This window comes from Bos indicus x Bos taurus, chromosome 7, assembly GCF_003369695.1.
Source record: "Bos indicus x Bos taurus breed Angus x Brahman F1 hybrid chromosome 7, Bos_hybrid_MaternalHap_v2.0, whole genome shotgun sequence".
Lineage (NCBI taxonomy): Eukaryota > Metazoa > Chordata > Mammalia > Artiodactyla > Bovidae > Bos > Bos indicus x Bos taurus.
This window is the reverse complement of record NC_040082.1, coordinates 1,745,274-1,771,292: the sequence shown is the minus strand read 5'-3', so window position 1 is coordinate 1,771,292 and position 26,019 is coordinate 1,745,274. Positions and strand designations below refer to the sequence as shown.

At 40.0% G+C, this 26,019-nt stretch overlaps 1 protein-coding gene across 1 annotated transcript in view; it reads left to right on the top strand.

The window, feature by feature from the left end:
• MAN2A1 (mannosidase alpha class 2A member 1) overlaps window positions 1–26,019 on the top strand; it is a 211,600-nt gene that overhangs the window by 116,551 nt on the left and 69,030 nt on the right. Inside the window, exons 11-12 of the mRNA XM_027545470.1 lie at window positions 3,302–3,416; window positions 4,510–4,577. Of these exons, the coding sequence (XP_027401271.1) occupies window positions 3,302–3,416; window positions 4,510–4,577 (183 nt within the window). The remainder of the gene's footprint in view (window positions 1–3,301; window positions 3,417–4,509; window positions 4,578–26,019) is intronic.

Here is a 26,019-nt window from a genome sequence, read left to right as displayed (position 1 = left end):
AAATCATTAAAAATCTGATTTTCTTAGATTTAAAAAGTGAATATCTTTTTATAGATATTCTCATAGGTAGAAAATGTACATAGCACATAAAGTCATTCTTAAAAAACTGTCCTACAGCGGACACTACTAATTGTAACAGTGTTAACTAGACTTGTAGTTATAATATTTTGACCGCCTTTCAGAAAACTTGGTAACAAATATTCTGGAGGTTCCATTAGTTGCCTTAAGTCTTAAAAAATATATTCAAGGTAGTACCTTAAATGTCTTCTCAGTTTTCTTGTGGCAGATATACCTGGCATTGTTCTGAGTTTAAGCTGAGCTTAAAGTGGAGGATACTTACTGGATGATAATGATGTTATTGCTCCCACAGAAAGTGTTTCTGAAAGTAAGGTCAGGTACTCCATTTTTATTTTCACCTGTTTCTGTTTTCTTGGTTTCTCAAGAGTTTAAAAGTGAAGCTGCTGGGAGTCAGGCCAGAGCAGAGCTCCTAGGACGACACGGAGAGTCCTCCTCCCCCACTGACTGCTCTCTCCCTGGCTGCCATACTGAAAGGGATTAGGGTGCAGGTCATGGGGCTTTTGTACAGAATATCTTCTGTCTCATGACCTCTCCAGAAGGCCTGCCATTAGTTCTTCCATGTATTTGGTGTTGCTTTTAACTTATGAAAGCATTCCAATAGAAAATTGCATCTTAGAGAAAAAAGACACAGTAATTCTCATTGTACTTGACATTTGTAAATCTGCTTTGTCAGCCCTTCATGCTTCATTGAAAAGCCATAAACAATTATCAAGTCATTAGCACACACATTTTTAAATAGGAAATTTCAAAACAGAAGTTAGAGAATTATAACTAAAGGAGCAGCTAGTATAGGGTGCTTTCTTGTTCTTGGATTGTTGACTCCTGTTCATTCACATGGTGGCGGAGCTGTCTCCGTGAGCAAACGTGGGCCCTAGGGGCCGGCTTTGGCTGCTAGTGGTAGTGCCTGGAAACTGAATGCGTCCGCCTCCACGCTTCCAGGCTGTGCTCAGGTGTGGCAGCTCCACAGGGCGTCAGAGCTCCAGGCCGTGGGAGCCCTCTCTTCTGCCTTCCCAGCAGATTGAGTGTTTATGTAATTATAAATTGGAGAGCACGTGTACATCATGGCATATTTGGAGGTTAATTCTAGTTATGGCATAAAAATCATGAAATCAAAAATGAATTAGACTAGACAGTGTTTTGCTGGATGTTTAGCTTAAAAGTGAATCCTGGGACTGTGTGAAGAAGGGATGGTAATGAGGTCAGTTACAGAGAGATTAAGAATTCTGCCAATGGCTAAACTGTAATAAAGGTAGGTAGGAGAAATGAATGAACAGAGGGTGAGAACGAGGCTCCTAGCGTGTAGTCTAAACTAGTGAATGACAAACGTGATGACGGCTCTTTAAACAGCAGCAATGGTAACGAACTAAAACGGACTCCTCGGTGACGTTTGCTAAACTTGTTTCATAGTATGAGAAGGGTATATTGGGAAATCAGAGGAAACTTTAATCCCACGTTGATGAAATGTTGAAATGTATAAAATTTTGTTTTTCCCAATTTTCCCCAAACTTATTTACTGGGGTTTAGCTTTATTTTGTTTTTAGCAAAATAGCTTTATACATCTTGAGAAAGTATTTGGGAAATGCACTGTCTTTAGTGGTCATCTCATAAGAAGACTACGTATCTGCCTTCAGGACACAAACATTGATTCATGGCATTTATTCGGCTTAATTAGGACTCTTTAAAACACTAATAGGAATAAGATTTTAGCAGGTGCAGAACATGACTTATTCTGTAGGTTCAGATAACCTCATAAAGATAGCCATGTAGATAATAAAAATAAACTTAGATTGAAGTTGTTGTTTTCGTAACTGAGTTGTGTTCATTCATATATATGGTCTTTTAGTCTTATGAAAACACTATTTTTTAGTAAAATACTTGAATAGAATGAGAAATTTAGCTGGATGATTGAACTCCAATCCATAAGATTTTAATACTGTGGTTACAGATTTACTATGTAAATGCACTTAGTTAATAACTTGCTGATTATGATCACTTACATCTTTGAAGTTATCTAATTCTTGTACAGTTATTTGTTGTTGTTGAATATCAACAAAAATATTTTAACACATAGATCCAAAATTGCTTTCTGTGTTGGGGAAGATAATATAATCCCTCTATAAACATCTGAGGGTTGATTGAAAGCATGGCTATAACAGTTTCTCCACCAGCTTCTCCATCATGAGTTTACTTAGGGATACCTGCTCTCTAAATCTTTGAAGAAACAAGATGGGACTTTGGCGGGGGAAGGCACGTTTTTTTCCAACGTATAGTGCTTCGCCAATAGCTGGTAATGTTCCAAGATTATATTTTAGATTTGAACTTGAATCAGTCGATTCATAAGCATCTCTTTTGTTCCTCAGACAGAACCGCACAGTTTGAATACAGTTAAGAATTTCAGTGACAAAGAAATAGAACAAGAACAAAGACAAGTTTGTTATCTGATCTGTGAGAAACTTTTTTCTAACTCTTTTGAACAAGAACATGAAACTAAATTCAACAAAATATCTATTCGAATTCTTTAGGAATTTAAATTCTTTGAAGTGTGTATACTGATTGAATTTTCTTGCGAATGAGAGTTAATCTTATGTCTTCTTTTGTTGTTATTTCAGTGCTTGTTAAAGATTTTTCTAAAGTGAAACGTCAGCTCATTGCTGTTGGTAGAATGCTTTAGAGCTATTGGGGTCATCGTGCTGGCTATTGTTATTTAGTATGATGTTCATGGAGAATATAAGTAGAGTGGATAAGTTTATGTGTTTCAACTGTATCCAGAAGGTTTGCTACTGAAATGAATCCTTACCAGTGATACCTTCTGATTAACTTTTTCCCCTAAGTACTTCATTCAGAGTAGAGATTCATCATAGTTTATGATAGGTTTTAGTTTGAATACAGGATGAAGATGATGGTGGTTTGGCCATAAATAAAACAACTGAAAATGTTATGTACAGATTAGTTGATGTACAGTGTGTTAATTTCTACCGCCTGGCAGTGATTCCGTTATATACGTATTTTTAGTTTTCCTTTCTGTTGTGGCGAATCACAGGATACGCTGAGCTGTGCAGTAGGGCCTTGTTCATCTGTCCTGTGTGTAATGGTTTGCCTCCACTAATGCCAGGCTCCCAGTCCGCCCCTCCCCTCTCCCTTGGCAACAAGTCTGATCGCTGTGAAAATACTGTATACTGATGTTTGAATCACTTCTCAGATGAGTAAAATTTTTGGTTCACAGACTCTTTCATTCACTGATGAATTTAAAGAAGATAATTGGACATTCTGCACTGCTGCTTATTTTGAAGGACAAACACTCATACGACTCTTATTCTTCGGATACCTTCCTAGAAATGGTTAGTTAATATCTTCTGTTTTCATAATCAAAATGAGTGATTCTTTTCTTCTTGGATTGGGAAAGGGAGTGACAAGCTTAATAGAAAGAGGCATTGAAATTTAATTATTTCTCTGTAAATTATTTGAAATAATTTGTATCGCTTTATATAAATTACCTGTGTTCTTTTTTCCTGTAAATGTGTCTCTTTGATTTATGGTGTGTATTTTCCCACAAAATCTAAGCATGAAAAATAAAATAATGAACTTATTTCAAAGTGTGTGAAAAATTCAGACTTTTAGAACACTTAAGATGATATTGTGAGGTAACTAGACTTTATACTCCTTATTTTCCTTAGCTTTAACAAACAGCTCCTTGATACGTGAACTGCCGTAAATCCTGAACCTGTTCTTGCTGCATTTCCATTTCAATGATCCTAAATTTTCTTCTGATTTCCCGATGAGTCCAAGCAGTGCTCTGGGCAGTGTTGAGACGTAAGAGCAGAGCAGTGACTGAGGAGCTAAGAGATTAGCTATTAGTCTCACCCCTGCCCCTCTGCAGGGGCTGAAGGCGTTACATCTGTGAGCCCTTGATCCTCTGTAAAACGGAATGATGTATGCCTTAGCTCGCTAGGGTCAGATGAGTAGGTAAAACAGACCATGCCCTGAGAGGAGGAGCTTGGTATCTGCAGCAAGGACCAAGGGTTCAAAAAATTTCTTATTGCAATCCTCTTTACACTTCTAATTAGTAACTCAGATATTTAAAAATTGGTTTTTATTTGTCAAACTTATGTTTCTAAAGACATGAGGCATGTGACACAAAAGGAACATAGTAAAACTTTCTGCAGAATTGTCGCTAGAACTGTGATTTATTTGGTTACTAATTAGCACTCTAGTCCCTGTAACATATGCTATGCTTAAAATCTAAATACACAATACATATTCATAGACACAAGGTTTGTTTACTTTGAACTTGGATGGACTTTATGTAGCTGGAAAGAGGCTTGTTTTTTCTTTTCTACTGTGCCCTTTTCCTGTTTTCTTCAAGGTATTATTACACAGCTAATTTTGAAACTTTTTTAAAAGTAAAATAAAAACTTCTGTTCATTTTTCTAGGATTTGAAACAAAGAACGCAAAGTTCTCTACCACAAAAAAATGTAATAAGTCTGAGCGCAGAGCCAAGGTAAATAGCGTTACTTCTCATAAACTTTGACCACTTCTATGATTTGACTTTTTGGATTTTCATGGTTTTGCTCTGGATCCGGCATATATTTTAAGGCAGTATTTCATTTAATCAGCTTATTAATTTAAAACATCTGTTTGAAGAATGGATTTTTCTCCCATGGCTGTGTCATGCCTGTGTGTACTAAGTTGCTTCAGTCATGACCAACTCTTTGCAACCCCATAAACTGTAGCCTGCCAGGCCCCTCTGTCTGTGAGATTCCCAGTAAAGAATCCTGGAGTGGGTTGCCATGCCCTGCTCCAGGGATCTTCCCCACCTGGGGTGGAACCTGTGTCTCCTGCGTTGCAGGTGAACTTCTGCCCTGGAGCCACCGCAGATGCCGGCTGGTGTCATGTTCAGAGATGACAGCTAACAGTGCTTGGCTGGGACACGGACAGCCACACAACTGTGAGAGTAGCTCTTAGCAGAGGCTTAATGTGGGATGGTAAATATGTAGCTTTATTAAAAAATTACCTTATATTTAAATAATATTGATTATTTTTTAGAGTATATTCTTTCTTAATTAACTTTCTATTTACTTACCTTGTTTTCATTAATCTCTGATCATGTATTTTAAAATGGAAGAAGATATGTAATTACTATTAGAAGATAAGTGTTCCTACTTAAATTGTTTACTACATAACTATCATTGTGCTTGTAAAACTGCCTCATTTTCACACTGTAGATTTATCTTTAAATGGGAAAGGTGCTCAGTCAACCTAAAAATGGGACATTTAATTTAGATTTACAAAAAACATTTTATGTTTTTATTGACAATTATTTAACCAAGTTATCTATTTTTAATTGACCCCAAGTATCAATCAGTCAGTACCCAGATACACATTATCAGTTCAGTTCAGTTGCTCAGTCGTGTCCGACTCTTTGTGACCCCTTGAGCTGCAGCACGCCAGGCCTCCCTGTCCATCACCAACTCCTGGGGTTTACTCAAACTAATGTCCATTGAGTCAGTGATGCCATCCAGCCATCTTCTCCTGCCTTCAATCTTTCCCAGCATCAGGGTCTTTTCAAATGAGTCAGCTCTTCACATCAGGTGGCCAAAGTATTGGAGTTTCAGCTTCAACATCAGTCCTTCCAGTGAAGATTCAGGACTGATTTCCTTTAGGATGGACTGGTTGGATCTCCTTGCAGTCCAAGGGACTCTCAGGAGTCTTCTCCAGCACCGCAGTTCAAAACCATCAGTTCTTCTGTGCTCAGCTTTCTTTATCGTCCAACTCTCACCTCCATACATGACTACTGGAAAAATCATAGCCTTGGCTAGATGGATCTTTGTTGGCAAAGTAATGTCTCTGCTTTTTAATGTGCTATCTAGTTTGATCATAACTATCTTTTGAAGGAGTAAGCGTCTTTTAATTTCATGGCTGCAGTCACCATCTGCAGTGATTTTGGAGCCCCCAAAAAATAAAGTCTGTCACTGTTTCCACTGTTTCCCCATCTATTTCCCATGAAGTGGTGGGACCAGATGCCATGATCTTCGTTTTCTGAATGTTGAACTATAAGCCAATGTTGAACTATAAGTGAAAGCCAAACTTTCACTTTCATCAAGAGGCTCTTTAGTTCTGCTTCTCTTTTTGCCATTAGGGTGGTATCATCTGCATATCTGAGGTTACTGATATTTCTCCCAGCAGTCTCGATTCCAGCTTGTGCTTCATCCAGCCCAGCATTTCTCATGATGTACTCTGCATATAAGTTAATAAGCAGGGTGACAATATACAGCCTTGACGTCCGCCTTTTCCTATTTTGAACTGGTCTGTTGTTCCATGTCCAGTTCTAACTGTTGCTTCCTGACCTGCATACAGGTTTCTCAAGAGGCAGATCAGGTGGTCTGGTATTCCCATCTCTTTCAGAATTTTCCACAGTTTATTGTGATCCACACAGTCAAAGACTTTGACATAGTCAATGAAGCAGAAATAGATGTTTTTCTGGAACTCTCTTGCTTTTTCCATGATCCAGCGGATGTTGGCAATTTGATCTCTGGTTCCTCTGCCTTTTCTAAAACCTGCTTGAACATCTGGAAGTTCACAGTTCACATATTGCTGAAGCCTGGCTTGGAAAATTTTGAGCATTACTTTGCTAGCGTGTGAGATGAGTGCAATTGTGCAGTAGTTTGAGCATTCTTTGGCATTGCCTTTCTTTGGGATTGGAATGAAAACTGACCTTTTCCAGTCCTGTGGCCACGGCTGAGTTTTCCAAATTTGCTGGCATATTGAGTGCAGAATTTTCACAGTATCGTCTTTTAGGATTTGAAATAGCTCAACTGAAATTCTATCACCTCCACTAGCTTTGTTCGTAGTGATGCTCCGCTAAGGCCCACTTCACATTCCAGGATGTCTGGCTCTAGGTGAGTGATCACACCATCATGATCAACTGGGTTGTGAAGATCTTTTTTTTGTACAGTTCTTCTGTGTATTTTTGCCACCTTATAGTTTGGTAATATAAGTTTTTACTATCTAAATTGAGAAATTGAGTATCACCTCTTATAAGTTTTAGAATAAAAGACTAATTGTGAAGTGTAATGCATTATTTTCACTAGGTACACTTTATTAAAGGTATTTTAAAATAAATAGGATCACAGTGCTTGCAGAAGTTCTACAGTTGCTAGTCAAGCTGAGTTTGGTTACACACAGACTACAGCGTTCGCTGACTACACCTCTTCTGTGCGCAGGGACTCACAGCAGATTTAGGCCACACCGTCGAGCAAGAGTATATTTCAGCAATACTTCAGTTCAGTTCAGTTCAGTTCAGTCACTCAGTCGTGTCTGACTCTTCATGACCCCATGAATTGCAGCACGCCAGGCCTTCCTGTCCATCACCAACTCCCGGAGTTCACTCAAACTCACATCCATAGAGTAGGTGATGCCATCCAGCCATCTCATCCTCTGTCAACCCCTTCTCCTCCTGCCCCCAATCCCTCCCAGCATCAGAGTCTTTTCCAGTGAGTCAACTCTTGGCGTGAGGTGGCCAAAGTCCTGGAGTTTCAGCTTTAGCATCAGTCCTTCCAAAGAAATCCCAGGGCTGATCACCTTCAGAATGGACTGGTTGGATCTCCTTGCAGTCCAAGGGACTCTCAAGAGTCTCCTCCAACACCACAGCTCAAAAGCATGAATTCTTTGGTGCTCAGCTTTCTTCACAGTCCAACTCTCACATCCATACATGACTACTGGAAAAACCATAGCCTTGACTAGACAGGCCTTTGTTGGCAAAGTAATGTCTCTGCTTTTGAATATGCTATCTAGGTTGGTCATAACTTTTCTTCCAAGGAGTAAGCATCTTTTAATTTCATGGCTGCAATCACCATCTGCCATTATTTTGCAGCCCCCCAAAATAAAGTCTGACACTGTTGCCACTGTTTCCCCATCTATTTCCCATGAAGTGATGGGACTAGATGCCGTGATCTTAGTTTTCTGAATGTTGAGCTTTAAGCCAGCTTTTTCACTCTCCTGTTTCACTTTCATCAAGAGGCTTTTTAGCTCTTCTTCACTTTCTGCCATAAGGGTGGTGTCATTTACATATCTGAGGTTATTGATATTTCTCCCGGCAATCTTAGATATCACTAAAGTAATACTAAAGAAACTTACCATCTCTTTTGGCTGACAAAAAAAGAAGGGATTAATTTGAAAAGAAAATTTAAGTCTTAAGTTTAGTCTTGCTAAAGTCTTAAAAGCTTTCATATAGCCAAGCCATTGTTAGGATGAAAGGATAATGATACTGAAAGAAAAATCTATTATAAAATTGTAAAACATTTTCTTTGTCTTAATATAAGTAGTGTTTTGATGAATTTGGGAGTGTATGACAATTCTTAATATATTGTGTCCCTAATAAACCGTGGTGTCAGTAAATCTATTTGGCTTTAGGCGTAATCCTCTTATCTGTTACCTTTTTTATCTTTTCCTATTCTAGTGGCGGCAGATCTCCTTTTTTGCTGACTCTAAGAATGACCTGTGTGCTCTTAGGAAGCCGCGCTCCACCCCCACCCCTAGTCTTCCTGGGCGCCTGTCAGGGCGGGTGGGCTGTGGTGGGGTCAGAGGGATGGCTGTGCTCTGTGGTGTCTCTTCTCTGTGCAGCCCTTGCCTTGGCCAGCTGTGCGTGAGACTCAGCTTTCCTGATGCTAGAGGGAGAAAGGAGACAGAGTCTATTAATTGAGGATAAATATATTTTTGAGCTTTAATAATGAACAGTTTTAATTAAAAATAAGCATAGACTTTTTGAGTCTATTAGGAAAACAGTCGCTTCTTGATATTTCATTTTAAATAGTTTCTGTTTAAATAGTGTTCATTTTAATATTATATCTTCAGAGTTCTTTTCTACCAAATGTCAATGCTACTGTTTCCATAGTTAAGTGTGTTGGAAATACTTAGGATTGTCAGATTCTTATTTTTATCTTTACTGTCCTTTCTGAACTCTAGAACCTCATGAATAAAACCAAAATATATTTTTGGTTTTAAATCCACTTTTTACTTGTTAGCCACAAATTACATGAGTTGGTGCTCTTTGAATAAAATCCATCAAGAATGGAGGACTGTTGATGTCCTTTAAAATGGAAGAGTTTCGTAGTTTTGTTTTGCAGGTGCTGGAAGTTCGAGTTCTTAGCTGTGCTTCTCAGTCTTTAAGTCAGCAGTTTCGAAAAAGCAGCTGTGACTCGGGCTTTTCTTCCTCATGAGTCTTCTGAGATGCTCTAAGGCTTAGTTTTATTTTGATTATAGGAATAATTCTAATTTGAACAACATATTATTAGTCTAAATAAAGCGTGCATTCTCAATAGGGAGATGTCTTCCCCAGGAGGGTAATATTGCTTCTTGGGCCTGTGGTGATGTTGGGGTGGGGGATTAAAAAAAAAACAAACATATTCTTTTGGAAATGCAAAGCACAGATACAATACATAATAGTCCCTAGCACATGAGCATTGTATATGTAGTATCAAAATTGTGTGGAGGAATGATTAGGAAAAAATATGTATGAAGAGAATCTTTAAGGAGGTTATAATGACAAAAGGTTGAGAAACATTGGTCTAAACCCATGCAGTTTAAATAATACATGTAAAATGAATTTGATCATGCTTCTGGCAGCATTACTTATAGCTATAACCTGACGTGATTTTGTTAGTGAGTATGTAAAGTAGTCCATGATTTGCTGAAAGTGACCTAGTACTTGCCCGTGTGCCTAAGTGAGTTCACAAGGTTATGTGAGCTGTATAGTAAATACATTCTTAGCCTTTGTATAGATAGCATATGAAATTACAAATTAAAATTTAGGGTACCCTGAACAAGTCGTAAATTGTCTAACCTTAATTCTTAAATACACAGAGATGTTACTGTTTCTCTTTATGTTCACAGTTGCCTAAGGAAACCAGTCGTAAGAACATTTAATACAAAGATTTAACAGGATTAGGGACTGAGGGTACAAGGTGAAAGTCTGAGACAGACAAGGAGATTTCATTCTCCTTTCAGTATTCTGTCTGCTCAGGCAGGACAGGATTAAATGTTGCTACAGCACAGGTCTGCAAGTCATGTGGCCTGACAGGGTATAAAGTAACTTTTTTTTTAATGGTGGATACTTTGAAATGCCACCAAGTATGTAATAAAAGGGCTCCCCTGGTGGCTCAGTGGTAAAGAATCCACAGATAGACACAAATATGATCCCTGGGTCAGGGAGATCCCCTTGAAGGAGGAAGTGGCCACCCATTACAGTATTCTTGCCTGGTAGATCCATGAACAGAGGAGCCTGGCAGGCTACAGTTGATGGGTTCACCAAGAGTCAGACAAGCCTGAGTGACTGAACACCAAAGCCACAAATGTAGTCCAAATTATACCCAGACGGCTTCTGTAAATCTGAAAGCTTTAATTTTTTCAAGTAGATGAGTTTTAGTTTGAAATCACTATTACAAATTTACCTTTATATGCTTCTAATTATTAGAAAGGTATTTATTAGTAAGGAGTCCTACATCTTCTTTGGCCAGGAAAAAAAAAAAGAATTAACTAGAATAGATAGCATTAACCATGTGGAGACACAAAGGAAGTCAGTGTTTTCTAGGCTTAGGTTACTTCAGAATATCAGCCAGATTAAAAAGGACGGAACTCCAGAACAGGCTCTCAATACCCCACTCACTCGAAATGTTGCCATTCATTTGTTGGAGGACCTTGATTGACAGCATCATTTTCTTTTCAGCTGTCTAGGTTCTGAAGCGCCAGAACCCACATTGACTTCTATTTTTTCTCAATCCTTAATTGTCATCAACTGGAGAGTCTTTTGCATTTTAGCTTTACTCATCCCTGACATCCGTCCTCTCTTCTCTTTCTGTTGCTTTTGTTTTAACCAGTCCTTTATGTTTTGCGTGAACTGCTGTAATAGTTTACTGTCCCTAGGCCTTTCTCTGTACCTAAGTTATTAACTATAATTCAGCTCTCTGACGAGTCTACCCAAAGCCACTCTGAAAAAGCCACTTGGATAGAAATGGCAAGGCTTCAGACCTGGACTCGAAAGCCGAGAAGCCAGGGAGGCCACCGGGGTGTGAGGGAGGGGGTACTCTCCACTGCCTGAGGGGAGGCGCCTGTAGGGGACGCAGGGGAAAGAACGGCAGCGGCTTTGGAGAGGACCTCCCACAGCCCACGCTGGCCCTCACAGTTCACGTTTCCCACGTGCAAAACAAAATAAGCACCCCTCCTCCCAAGATGCCCAGGGTCTCATCCCGTCACGGTGGTGGCGCCAGTGTTTCGTCTAATCAGGTCCAGTGTAGCTCAGTCGTGTGCCTGGGGGTTGATGCTGGCTTTTTTCGGCCAGTGTAATTGTCTGAAGTGTATCCCACAAGACTGTAAACTCCTTGAGGGTTTTTTTATGTCCACCGCTGTGCCTCTGGTGTGATAGCATGGTAAGAATTTAATAAAGATGTGTTACAGCACATTGTATTATTGCTTGAAGAGAAGATTAAACTTCAGATACCACATATGCATAGACTATGGTTCACATTCTGTGTGAAGATGTGGTATCCTGGTATATATTCTCCTCAGTGGAATCTTTCATCTGACATTTGGAGGTTGAGTGACAGAAGACTGCCAATCCACTAAATACTAATATAAATAAAAATAAGCAGTAATTCAATATACTTTAAATTTGTTCAGCATTTAGACAGCTGTTCATTTGAGATTTCAGAGTATAATACCATGAGACTTGACAAATTTGGCATTGCATCTCAGCACCACTGCATTCTTAAAGAGTTAATTTTGTTGGGATTGCATTCTTGGGATCTCTAAAGAATGAATGAATTCAAAAGATACACCCGTATACCTAAATGAGTTTATTTTGTCATAAGACTTTTGCTGTTGTTGTTGACATAGACTATTTGCCTAATTCTACATTTTGTACTTTTTAATTGGAGGAAAATTGATTTATTATAATGTGATATGACATTATATTTTTGATATTGTTATCAGACACGGTTATTCTGATAGTAATTTTCCACTAGTGAGATGGGATTCAAGGCTTTGGAGCATTTTCTGATGGGTCATTATGTCATAAAATCAGAATATATCTAAGGAAGTACTTAACATCTCTACCAGTTATTTAAACATAAGTTTTAAGTGAAGAAACTAAGTTCAAAGCCTTATTTTTTTGTTTGGAATGTTGGCTTTTTCTTTGGAGGAGATGGAACAGTGATAATTAGTGTGAGGACTGTGCTTATTGCTCATGGTTTATGATGTTCGAGCTCAAGTCTCATCATGTACTAGAAAACTAGTGTAGAAATGTCTTCACATTAGTTAGCAGAAAAATAAATGGATACAATCAAGAAGGCTTTTTTTTTGTTGTTTCTTTTTTCCCCTTGAAAATGGCTGCGTTTTATAATTATCACAAGGGAATTCAAGGTGATAATAGAATACATGATTCTCTAGGCTCTGACACTGAACCCTTGCTTAGAAAACTAGTTTATAACTTTTCTTTAATGGAGAAATTGTTAATGACAGTTGTTTGATCGTATCTGATTCTTTCGCAACTCCATAGACTGAAGATTCCTCCCAGGCTCCTCTGTCCATGGGATTTCCTGGCAAGAATACTGGAGTGGGTTGCCATTTCCTTCTTGAGGGTATCTTCCTGACCTAGGGATTGAACCCATGTCTCCTGCATTGGCAGGTGGATTCTTTACCATGGAGCCCCCAGGGGAGCCCTAACCGACAGTACTGGAGACAAATAAGCTGGACTAGTCTAAGTCTATCTGGGTGTTAATTGCATAGTCTATTTGTAAATTAATATTCACTACCGGACTTGAAGGAGGAGTTCCCAAACTCTGCTCTGAGATACTATTCTGTTTAAGTATTAATTACTTTTGAAGGGTATTTGTGTATTTTTATCTGCGTTCCATCTGAGTTGTGTTTTGTTGACATTGACTGTTTTTAAGACATAGATTGACCAGTTCTCTGATTATCCAGAAACACTTTTCAGCCTGTTTGTTATCTGGAATATTTTAGAGAGGATGTTTTAACCAGAAGACTGAGTGGAATATAGTACATTATTTAAACAACCAAAGTTTCTTAGGGGATTGGAAGAAATGTACCACCTTCCACGTACATTTTGTGTTAAAACTTCTTTGCCTAGTAGTCGGAACGGTTTGGGAACAATCATGTCTGATAAGCAAAATAAAATAACCTTGTCTAGAGTTTGCCATTCTAAACCAGTCATTTACTGGCTTGCTTTTTACCCGACTTGTAAGGGAAGTAGATCTTTGAGGAGAGAAGAGGGGGAAGGACTCCACCTTTCTCACACTGTTCTCCCTGCTCTTACTATTTCTATTTAGTTTATCATATCAGGAATGATGAGTATTAATTAATTAATTAATTAATACTCTTTCCATCTCACATTGCCTTAGATGAAGTAACACCTATTATATGTTTCTTAAAAATATTGACAAAATATTGACGCTTCCATTTTATATGGTGACTGACTAGGAACCCTGAAATTGACTCTCAGTTTTTTGTTAAAGCTCAGATGTTGAACAATCAAGGAGCACCAAAACCTTAATTTGACAGTCACCCTATTGCGGCAGTCTAAGATAACTGCAAACTGCAATGCTGATCAAACTGGACTAAAAAATGCACCTGCTCACTAACCAATGATAAACAGAAATGAAAATAGCATGCAGGTTTCTAAAAGCAGGCGTGGAGACTGATTCCCTTATGTCTACCCACAAGGCTTTGAAGGGGCTTCCCTGTGGCTCAGATGGTAAAGAAGCCGCCTGCAGCGTGGGAGACCCAGGTTTGATCCCTGGTCCCCTGGAAAAGGGAATGGCAACCCACTGCAATGTTCTTTCTTGCCTGGAGAATCCCACGGGCAGAGGGGCCTGGCAGGCTGCGGTCCATGGGGCTGCACAGAGTCGGACGCGACTTAGCACACAGCATGAGGCTTTGAAATGGCACAAGAGAAATGGACGAGAGGGTGCCTCTTCCTGCAGCTCAAGAGGCAGCTATGCTTCCCTTTCATCCTCCTTGCCTCAGATCTCTGTTTACAAATCCCCGCTTAACTGGCCAGCTAGACCGATGGGTGCTCTGTGCCCATGGCACCCACCCTTGCTGCCGACAGACCGCTAGCTAGCCGGCTGGGGCTTCTCTCCCGCCAGGAGTTCAGTTGAACCATGCGATTACCTTAAAGCAGTTACTTACTCCCCAGTCAGTTGTTCTTGTTACTGATCTCTCATAATTTGATTTTTATTAAACTGATGAATTAAGGCTAAAGTTTTTTTAATCATAAAGTTGAGTGCTTTGGAAATTTTCAGTAACGGTAAGTCGCTGATAAATACCAACAAGATGCCTCCAAAAGATTTGGGAAGAAATTGTAAAGATGTAGAAGCACTCTGTGCTGAGATTGCCTAATGTTTTTGAGTATTTAAATTCTTGGTCTTCTTTAGAAAAACTAGGCTAGAAACCACAAATAATTTATCATATGTATGGTTATGCAGAAAATATGACACAGAATGCCAATTAGCGGTCCCATAATCAAAGCAGAAGCTTTGCTTTTGCATCAGTAGACTGGGGCATGATACATATTTGTATGTTTTATGATGAAGTCTTTTATGGTGAAGCTCTGCAGAATGATGACTAATGGAAGATGTCCTTAAAGATATACCTATGGCTGATTCATGTTGACAGAAAACAACAAAATCCTGTAAAGCCATTATCCTTCAATTAAAAATAAATTTTTTTTAAAAAAAGATGTTCTGCTTTAATATTTACTTTCAAGTAGGTTTAACCCTTTCAGTTAACAGAGCTCTTGCCAGCCTTAATCACATTGACGGTTTTCACTGTGCCTGTATTTTACAACCAATTTGGGGACTGAATCTGCCAGAAATAAAATAGGCAGGAACAAATAGGGGAACCGATGATAGAGCACTGATCTAGCACAGTACCCACTCAGGGAAGCTGCTGTTGGCGGCATGGGCCAGGAGAATGCCTGATGTGTTTGTTGAAGGCAGAAGCCCTGGGTTTTTCAGAGCAGCAGAGCCGGTATGGAAGACCCAGCGCTGTGGACAGTAGCCCTGGGCAGCAGCCCTTCGGGAACGTCAGACCGCGTCTGTGCCTGGGAGCTCATCTTCCACTCATTCTTTTCTCTGTTACTGCATCTTTACATTCTTCAGGCCTTAATAACAAACTGATTATTTCCTTTATTTCTGGTTTTCCATCTCTCTTGCTAAAATGTTAGCTGCATGAGTGCAGGGAACTTTTATTTTTGAATCCCCTGGCAAATAACTGGTACACTGTAGGTGGTCAACAAATATTTGTGAAATAACTAACTCTAGACTAGAGAGGAACTTGAGCCAGTACTGCAGTGAAGACCACGAGGCACCTTTCTCATACACAGGATCTAGGTAGATGAATAAATGGGAAATTATCATAGGAGAGCTTGTGAAAAAGCTCTGTAGAATTCTGAACATTGGGGTAACATGAAGACTGAGAAGAACAGTTTATCTTAAAATAGTTTAGTACAGAGACCAGGAAAAAGATTTTTTTAAACTCTTTGTAATTCTCAGTTTGAGTCATAGTCCCTGAGGAAAAAGTAACAGTGTCAGGCAACACGGCAAGATGCCGTAGGAAGGGCGGGGGTGAGGTGGGCAGAGACTGCTGGGGTGACAGGAGCGGAGTCTGCATTAGTGATGTGTGAGAGTGAAGCTGGCGCAGTGCAAGAGTGTGTTGAGACACTCTTCAAGAATGCAGGCAAAAGGAGGACAGTATTAGTGATGTGTGAGAGTGAAGCTGGCGCAGTGCAAGAGTGTGTCAGTGACATGAAAAAATGAGATGCTCTTCAAGAATGCAGGCAAAAGGAGGACAGTGATAGGCATGAAGGACAAGAGCTCAACAAAAGAATCATGGGTTTTCTGTAGGGAAAATGTTAGCAGATGCAGTAATCAAAGATACAATGAAAAGTGTTCTGAGCTGAGGAGGCCTTGCTTTGTAGATGAAAAGGGCTAAGTTCTTGGTAATATAAATGAAAAGAGAGTCACCCCTAGTGCATCTTGGTAACTTATTTCAATTAAAAGGAAAAGGACATTTTGTACAAGTACCCAGACAGAGAGACAGATATTGTGTAATATGGCACAAAAGCTAGACTGACTTAGGTTTCTGCTCTATAACAAGTCTGTGGAGTTTTGAAATCATTTTGTCCTCAAAGTTATCTTTCATATGTGAAAGTAACAAAGAGGCATTTTCAAAATTGAAAACATTTATAAAGCATACCACAGATATTCTTTCCTTCTTTTAAAAAGGAAATTTTAAAAATGTTCCTGCTAAACTTAACTCACCTGACTGATAAGTGCATCAAAATTAAGAAGGCATTGGAAATAATTAGACATAGTGAAAATCCATCACTAAACTGAATTAGAATTTCCCATCTAGTTTTGGCAGAATTTTTATAATGTAAAGGCAGTTTGCTAATGCTAATATTGAGCTATAGTTTCGAATTATGTTAACATCTGAAAGAGGTAGAGAAGCAGAGCATGTAGAGATCTTAGAAAGCAGTCGTGTTGCCTTGGGAAGATGGAAAAGTTAGAAGTTTGTGGTGAGAGCAGTCTTTCCTCCCCATTGCCATCACTTATTGCCACTGCCCCACTGCCTCTAAAAACAATACACAGCTCTGCTGAGAAGTCCCTGGAGGTCTAGACCCACACGCCCGCAGGCCTTGCGGGTAGCTCCACTGGGACGGCCGCTCACACCTCTGCCTCCATGTGTTTAAATGGAATTCCTCCCTGCCTGAACTTGTTTTGTGGTCCCAAGCTCTCTGATAAAATTTTCGCATCGTCATCCAGTTCCCCAGGCCAGAAACCTGGGCCTCAACTTGAAAGTGATCGTGTGCTCTAGATTTTCATTTAGTGTCCCCTTTCACTCTCAAAAGTCTGTTTGTTTGCACAAGAAATCATGGGCTTACTCTGATTATTTTTGTCTCTTCTCTTTCACTTTCAACTTGGATCCGGACGAACACGATGTCTTCTTGTGTTGTTTATTAAATGTATCTCAATTTTGTTCATATTTATTCAGTGCCAGCTTTCTCCCTTGGGTGTGTCCCTGCCGCATACATTTGTTTGAGGAATTAAGTAAGATTATGTATATGAACTTAATTATATGGGATCTAGCACTTAGTAGGCACTCAGCAAGTATTAGCAATGATGTTGTAACTCTTCTGCTCAAAACCCTTCTTTTTCCCATTGCCCTAAAGAAAAATTCCCAGAGTCTTTAACTTGGCTTTTCTGTCTACATTTTGATTTCTCTTGTATCATCTTCCGTATGATACTCTAGCCTACACTATGAGCTCTAACCTTTCAAAAGCTATCAGTTTTTTGACTTGCTATGTTCTGTCTTATTTACAGGTCTTTGCTACCTGGAAAAAAAACATAAAAAAACCCTTTCCACGTTGCCCCCAAACACACACATACGCACACACACACACACTTGGCTTGGTTAATTCCTGGTTGTCTTTGAGAACTCAATATTGGTGCTGCATCCTCTGGACCCTTTCCTCATGCCCTTGAGTCGGGGCTGGGTGTCGCTCTGCACGCTCTCACACGAGCGTGTCCTCACTCACCGTTGCTTCTCTTGTCACATGTGTAATCTAAAGAGACTTGCTGAAAGCCTCCTGAAGGCAGAGACTGAGGCTCGCTCAGCATTCTGATCCCAGCGCCTGGCAGTCTCAGGAAAGGCTCTTTGTAGTGTGCGCAGGAGCGTCTGCACTGGGCAGTGTGCTGGGAGAAGTCCACCCTGCGGAAGTAGTCATATATAGATGTGAAGAGAATGTTAAAGATTTCAGTGTTCATCAACAGTAACTATCAATGAATTTGTCAGATATTCTATGTTGGGACTTCCCTGATGGCTCAGACAGTAAAAAATCTGCCTGGAATACAGGAGACCTGGGTTCGATCCCTGGGTTGGGAAGATCTCCAGGAGTAGGGGGTGGCAACCCGCTCCAGGATTCTTGCCTGGGGAATTTCATAGACTACAGTCCATGGGGTCACAAAGGGTCAGACATGAAAGCGACTAATGCTTTCACTTTTCTGCTTTTATTTCTGTGTTCATAAAGTTCTGTATGAAGTTTTACAAAGATGCCAGACTTGCTTTTATTTTTTTAATAAAAGCAGAATGGGATTGGTAAATTCTGAGGTTTTCGTTTTATGTTTTTATGAAATCTCTCTTCTGAGTCCCATGGAGGAAAGGAAGATGACTTGTTTGAATGGAAGAAGTTGTGATTAGTTGAGTCAAATAAGGAAAAGTGCTTGGCTTGTAGGACATGTTTGCTGAATTGAAAACTAAAAATGGAAATGGAGGAGGTGACAATTATGAGAAAGAAGTTATGTAGAATATTTGATAGGCAGTTAAGGACTTGTTTAAAAAATAAACAACCCTTTAAGGGAAAGCATGTGTATAGTGATGAATCTTTATGGGGAATTTTCTACTTTAGGAGAATTATCTCTTGCATTCAGTGTTACTTTGTTTTTGGTACTAGTTGGCTTCCCTGTGTTACCCAGTATTATTTCTTATGTGTTTAATGAATCACTTTGGGTTGTATTAGACTGCCTACAACAAAAATCGAAGGCAGGTAATTTTTCTTATGTACGAGTTTCGAGGTGGGTAGTCCAGGACTTGTGATGTATCTCATGGAGTCTTTAAAGAATCAGGCGTTTTTTTTTTACCTTTTCAGCTTTCTGCCATCCTAAGCCTGTAGCTATTGTTCTTATGGTCTTAAGATTGTTCCTGCTTTTCCAGACATTGCATCTGTTTTCCAGCCAGGAATGGGGAGGAGCAAAGGATGAAAGTTACGCCAATTGAGCCTGCTGATTTTTATTAAATTGGTGATATAATAAATTTCTGGGCTTCTCAGGTGGCACAGTGGTAAAGAATCCACCTGTCACTGCAGGAGGCCAAGGGACAGAGGTTCGATCCCTGGGTCCGGAAGGTCCCCTGGAGAAGGGCATGGCAACCCACGCCAGTATTCTTGCCTGGAGAGTTCCACAGACAGGAGCCTGGTGGGCTACAGTCCATGGGGTCAAAAAGAGTTGAACATGACTGAACCACTGAGCATGTGTGTGTGCGCGGCACACACACACACACACACACACACACAGAGAATAACTTTCTAGGAGTCTCTACCCTGTGTGGCTCAGCTGGTAAAGAATCTTCCTGCAATGCGGGAGACCCAGGTTCAATCCCTGGGTTGGGAAGATCCCCTGGAGAAGGGAAAGGCTACCTACTCCAGTATTCTGGCCTTGAGAATTCCATGGACTATACAGTCCGTGGGATCACAAAGAGTCGGACACACAAAGAGTCGGACACAACTGATTGACTTTCACTTTCACTACTTACTGAATTCCAATTACATTTTTTGTTGGCCAGAACTATGTCACGTGGCCTACCCCAAGCATGGGAAATCAAATGTTTTGATCTTTTTTTTTTTAAGCTAGGATTGTTGTCATCCCAAGTAAAATTGGGTTTCTTTTGACAAAGTAGAAAATGAAGATGGCCATGGAGTAACCTAACTGGTAGTGTCTGCTCACTGAGTTTATTAACTAGGCCACGGGGCAGCTACCATATTTTCTGATCATTGGCTTACCCTTTTCCTGCTCCCTTCCACTCAGAGTGGATTTGTGTTTTGTGTATTATAGATACAGATCTGTGCTGAATACATCAGTCCTGGGTATTAAAAGCATCTTAAAAATATGTCCCCAAAACTGTGCTAGCAGTCAGATAGGAAAATCCTATCAGGGACTTCCCTGGTGTTTCAGTGGGTAAGAGTCTGCCTTCCGAGGCAGGGGACACGGGTCAGCCCTGGTGGTGGACTGAGACCCACATTCGTGGGGCAGCTGAGTCCCTGCACCTCAGCTCTGGAGCTCATGTGCTTAGGAGTCCAGGAGCTGCGTCTCAGACCAGACACAGCCAAAAGTAAATATTAAGAAAGGAGAAGTCATATCAATCACAGCTATTAAAGAAACAGAGTTTTCTGTTTATTTCAAAACCGAAACGTAATTGAATATTACACAATTACACATTAGGAAAGAGAGGAAGGGGTGTCTCACAAAAGCAGATGTGTGTCCTGTTGGAATCCGGGGATTTCACATATGAAGAAACTAGAGTGTCCTTAAACCTTCACTGTTTCTTAGTGACCTGTTTAAGACCGGGCTAAAGCGCACGTGTTCTGTAGTTCCGTCAGCTGCCGTTCGCTGCCAGATTTAGTCTGTGTAGCGGGATGGATGCTCTTCCCCCCTCTTTCACTTGTTGGTTCTTTCTTGCTCAGAATCTGTACAGAATCGACAAGTAGTATGTAACTCACATTACGGTATAGCCTCTAAATACAAGTCCTTAATCCTTTACCTGAAATCTTCAGGGCTAGATATTTATTTGTGGATTTAGAATTTCTAAAATTTTAGGAACCTGATAGGAATACACGGTTGGCGTATTATATAATACTTCAGAGTCTGGGGAAAACTCATCAAATACTGTAAAAATTCTGAATATTCAGACTAAAAGGAATAAGTAATTATATATAGCTTCATGTCAGTTCAGTTTAAGTTTTGCCATCAAAAGAACTTTGAAAAATCTTGTAAAACTGTAGATCAGTGGTTTGAAGAGGAATGAAATTGTTTGACATAATTAGTGAGTTCCCCCCCAAAAGGTATAGAAGCCACCATGATTCTTCCAAGTGGCATCAGATTATTACCAAGATGTTTGAATGCCTCAACTCTTCTCTGTCTGATTTTATCCCTTTTAAAGATCTCTTGGAAAATGTCTGCCTCTCAGGAAGTCTTTGCACTTTGAGCAGTGCTATCTCTCCACATCTCTGTATCCCATCTCCTGATCACAGACATAGTTAGGTGCTGACTTTTCCAAAAAAACAACATTTCTTATTCCATTCTTGTACCTCCTGAAGTAATAATTTTTATAACTCTTACATTAGCCAGTTTAAAGTTTATGATAGAATGATTGAAATAATTATTTATTATATATACACTTTTGCTGTCACTTATAAGTTTGAAGACAGTGTTTGTCAGTAGGCTACTCTGTCTCACATATTGTTTCCTAAATGATTTTCCTTAGTGCTTTCAGAGCATGGTATCTTACATCAATCCGTTTATCAATTTTACATAAACTTGAAATGCTCAGACTCTTCCCAGGTCCTTATGATTGGTCTGTTTTCATTTTTGTTCCTAGGTACAAACTATTTTAGATTTATTAGGTTTAGATTTTATTTTGAAAAGTGATTGAACAGACTCTTAAATATTTTAAGGTTTATTTGTTTAAGAGCAATGGCAAAGTAGTTGTGTGCTCAGAGAACATTTGCTAACGTGCTGTGTTTTAATTGCCTTCTTATTGTTCATACTTTAAATCAAACTTTATTAACTAGCTGTGTGGTGCTAGTTTATTGTCGTCAGATTATCATACAGAGAATTAAGTTTACACTTAGGTTGTAGTTGTGTGATTTGTCTAATGAAATTAAAGTGATTTTGCACATTGCATACAACATCTTATAATTACTCCAAGGACCACAGTCAAGAAAGTGCTGAAGATGGAGAGAAGTAACGTGTGCCTCTGTCTGTGTAAAAGTATGATACTATTTTAATACCTTACAATACGAAGGCAGAGTTAGCTTGGGGACTGTCACCTGTATCTAAGAAGGATTATAATAATTTCCAGTTATGATATTTGGAAATAATTTGTAGAATCTAAGAAAAATTTGTAAAGGAGATGAAACTGTGTCAAAGAAGAGCTAGCGTTAGCTTTGGTGTGTCTGCCAGATAATGCCGACTTTGAGTGGCCTGTTCTGTTCCCGCTTGCAGCGCCCAGGCTTCTCCCGCCGTTAGCTGGAGCCCCACACTGTGGAAGTGCTGAGGTAGATTCGATACCTGGCACATGCGTGACTGCTCTGAGCGGTCTGTGTCCGGTCTGAGGACGGGCACGTGTGCGAGTGTGACTCCTCAGCTGCGTGTGTCTCCTGGCTCTGTGCGCTCTTGGTCCTCTGTCATCTCGCTCCTCCTCCCAGCGTCCGTTGTGTCTTCTGAAACCGCTAACACAAAGCTCATGATTCAGAGCAGTGCAGAGCATAGGCGGAGGAGATGCGGCTTATTTCAGTCTTCCATTCTTCTGAACCAGATTTTTTTCCTTCTAAATGCAGATTAATAAACCGTGCACTACCAGAGGAACAAGGAAAAGGGTGTTAGTGAAGGCATCCTGACCCTGACAAGTCAGGGAGGGCTTCAAGCCCACCTCGGACTTCAGAGCACTTCACAGCTTTGTGGTAAAAGAAGCATTTTAAATAGAGCCTTTGGACTTATTTCACCCTTATTTGGAGAGTAGCTTTATTTTATTTTTTAGGCAAGAAAACAAAATGTGAAGTTGAGGTACTTTTTGAACTAAAATGTACTTGGTTTTAGATTTTGATATTTTGTAGGTGCTTAACATATACTCAGAGTACTGTAGGTGTTTGGATGGTGTGAGTGTTTTTCTTAGAAACGTGTTCTTTATCCCTTGTGGCTTGGTGTCTTCTTCACTGTGAGTGACGTTTTCTCGAGTGTTTTGCATCTTCTTCAGTCAGTTCTTGGGACTGTAGAGTTTCTGTCCTAGAACCGATGTTGTGTAAAAGTGTTTTGAAAAGAGAGAGTGCTTTTGTTTTGTTGTTTTCGTATTTTTACCTCTTACAAGGTGGCTCACTAGCATGAAGAGATGTAGCACCAATAAAAAGTTGTTTGCTCTTCACCAGAAAACCTCACACAAGATACATTTTCATTTGTCAACAAGGAGATGCAAAGTGAATACAAACATTTGCCATTTTTGTCTTTAGCAACAAAACAACCTTATTTTACTGCATTAACTTTTAAGGTCTTTTTATTTGTGAAAATCAGCCTGTTTATGTACTGTGCATTCCTCCAAAGTTACGGCATTATAGTCACTGGAGAAATGAAATGTTCTTCTAGTAGATGAAAATTACATTTTGATTGAACATCATTCCTTATGCAGTCACCCATAAATATAATGTCTTTTGCTGTCTTTTCAGAAAATGGCTACAGATGTGATTTCTGAATTGACAAGAAAATAGAACATCTTAATGTTTTAGGTAAAACAGATGGTATTTTTGTTTTAGGCAAAGCTATCTCAGAGTGAAGGGAACTTAATTGGTGACAAGGCTCTTGGGGTCAGCCAAATTACGTACAGTTTTTGTGTCTGTTTCTTTTTATTGCTTTAGTATCAAAATTTTAGAATAGTTGGATAGAAATGTTTATCCTTTTCATTGATTTGCTATTTTCTGTTATACAGTGGGAACAATTGCAAGATTTTTCAACCTTATTTTGTTTTAAAAAATTATAAAATGAAGTGTTGATTCTACTTTGGTTGTGGTTTTATTTCTGCTTTTAGAAATGCTTTTCTCAGTGTAGGAAAGACTGAAATATGTAGTTGTACTTGTGAGGGTTAAAACTTTATGGTACTGAGTTGCATTTGCAGCTGTGAATCCTGGTAACATTTATGATACTAACTCTGCTCCTATCCTGCTGGGCTTTGGGCAGGGCTCACTGTCTGATGCTTGGAAAGAGCAGAGCTGTGAAGGGAGCGCGGGCTGAGAGTTGGAGGCTCCTTCTGGTCCCACCTCTGTCACCAGCCAGCTCTATGTTTTTAAACGTTAGTTCTTTTTGCAGTATATCTTGAAGAAGAGAGGGCTGTGGATAATCCCCAGGGTTATGTCCAACTGACATTTAGTTGTCTGTTATATACAAATCATTTATAAAGCATTCACTTGCATAAACACTGGGAAAGGAAGTTTTGAGGTAGAAAACTCTAGAAAATAACCAAGTTGGTTCAATAATTGGGACATAGGAGAAAGAAACTATTTTCCAAAATATCATGAATATTGCAAAATGAAGACCTGTGATATAGCTTGGGCTCCCCTGGTGGCTCAGCTGGTGAAGAATCCGCCTGCAGTGCAGGAGACCCTGGCTTGATTCCTGGGTCGGGAAGACCCCCCTGAAGAAGTGATAGGCTGCCCACTTCCATATTCTTGCGCTTCCCTGCTGGCTCAGACAGTAAAGAATCTGCCTGCAGTGCAGGAGACCTGGGTTTGATATTTTTATTCTTGGTTTCCTGTTGCCTTCCTTCTACAAGTGTATTAGAGAACCATTGGAGACAGAAAACTATGAGATGTTGCTTTTTAGAAATGACTGAAAGCTGTTATCACTGCTATACCCTTGAGAGCCTCAGCTCTACGCTTTTTGAAATTTTAGGGAGAGTGAGCCTATAATTTCAAGATACCTTAAATAGCAAAATTTGAACCACATCTTCCAAGTGCCATTCTTCATAAATCTATTTAGAATCAAGCTTAAAAATCACCACCAGCAAATCATTTTTGTAGCCTATATGGCGACTGAACATTCTTCTATTTAATTTTTCAGCACTGCTTTATTATAAGACATAGGTTGCAAAAAATAATAAGCTATGTGTATTGTAAGCTGAAAAGAATGAGAATCATAGAGTAGATCTGCAGCAATCTCTTCTGAGGATGGCAAGAAAAATAGACGTTTCAACTGCGCCTTTAGATTCGCAGTCAGGTTGATGGAAACAAATAGCCCCAGGTCATTCACCTTAAAACCTAAATAAAGAAACAGTTGGCCAACTAGAGGTGTAGAATTGGTATAGAATTGGTGTAGAATTGGTATAGAATTTAAAGGCTCATAGACAGTTTTCTATGACAGTTAACCTGGGGTATCCTCTAATGCACATTAATGAAGTCTCCTTTATGTACAGTTGGGAAGATCCCCTGGAGGAGGAAATGGGAACCCACTCCAGTATTTTTGCCTAGAGAATCCCATGGACAGTGGAGCCTGGCGGGCTACAGTCCATGGCGTCGCAAAAAGTCGGACACGACTGAGCGACTAATACTTTTACTTTTCCTGGAGGAGGGCCTGGCAACCCACTGCAGTATCCTTGCCTGGAGAATCCCCATGGACAGAGGAGCTGGGCAGGCTACAGTCCATGGGGTCGCAGAGAGTCCGACATGACCGGGCGACTAAGCACACGCGCATTCTCACTGCCTCCCACAGAAAGTAAGACTCCTGAGGGAGCAGCTTGTGTGTTGTTCGAGCCATTTAGAGAAGTAGCCTTTGTTTCACCCCCTTAAAGAAAGCCCGTCCACCCCATCCTCCCCCTGCAACTGGTTGGGGGCCATCAGAGTGAGGGCTCTTTGCTGAGGTGCAGTGGCATGGAGCTGCCTGATCAAGGAGCGTTCTGAGAGCCTTGGAGAGCTGGAGCCGGGCTAGACCTCTGCTTCCAGCACGTGCACCCCAAGGCCCTCACCCGCTGGAGAAGGGCGGGCCGCCTGCTCTGCCTCCGAGAGACCTTAGGGTCTGGCTGGTTCATTGTGATTCCTGGCTCTGCATGGTTTTAGGATTTCATAAGCTGGCTGTAAAGCTGCACAGAGTTAAGGAAAGCACATCCTGTATGCTTTAGGCCCTGTTCTAAAGGCTCATCAGTGCTAGCTGTTTGGTATTGTTTTTATTGTTGTTAACATTTGAAAGGTGGGAAGAGAAGGGGATGCCTGAGGATGCGATGGTTGGATGGTATCACCAACTCAGTGGACGTGAGTTTTGGTAAGCTTTGGGAGTTGGTGATGGACAGGGAGGCCTGGCATGCTGCAGTTCATGGGGTCGCAGAGAGTCGGACGTGACTGAGCGACTGAACTGAACTGACTAACATCTGAAAAACTCTGTCACAAGTCAGTTTTACTTTGAATTAAAAGTAGTAAGAATATTCCCTTAAGGGGCAGTTTTTTTTTACAATTTTATTTTTGATTTACTGCTTTGCCTATTAGTATTATAAGCAAACTTAATTCTCTACACAAAGTAACATCTTGTAATGTAGAACTTTCTGGAATAGTTACTTAGCGG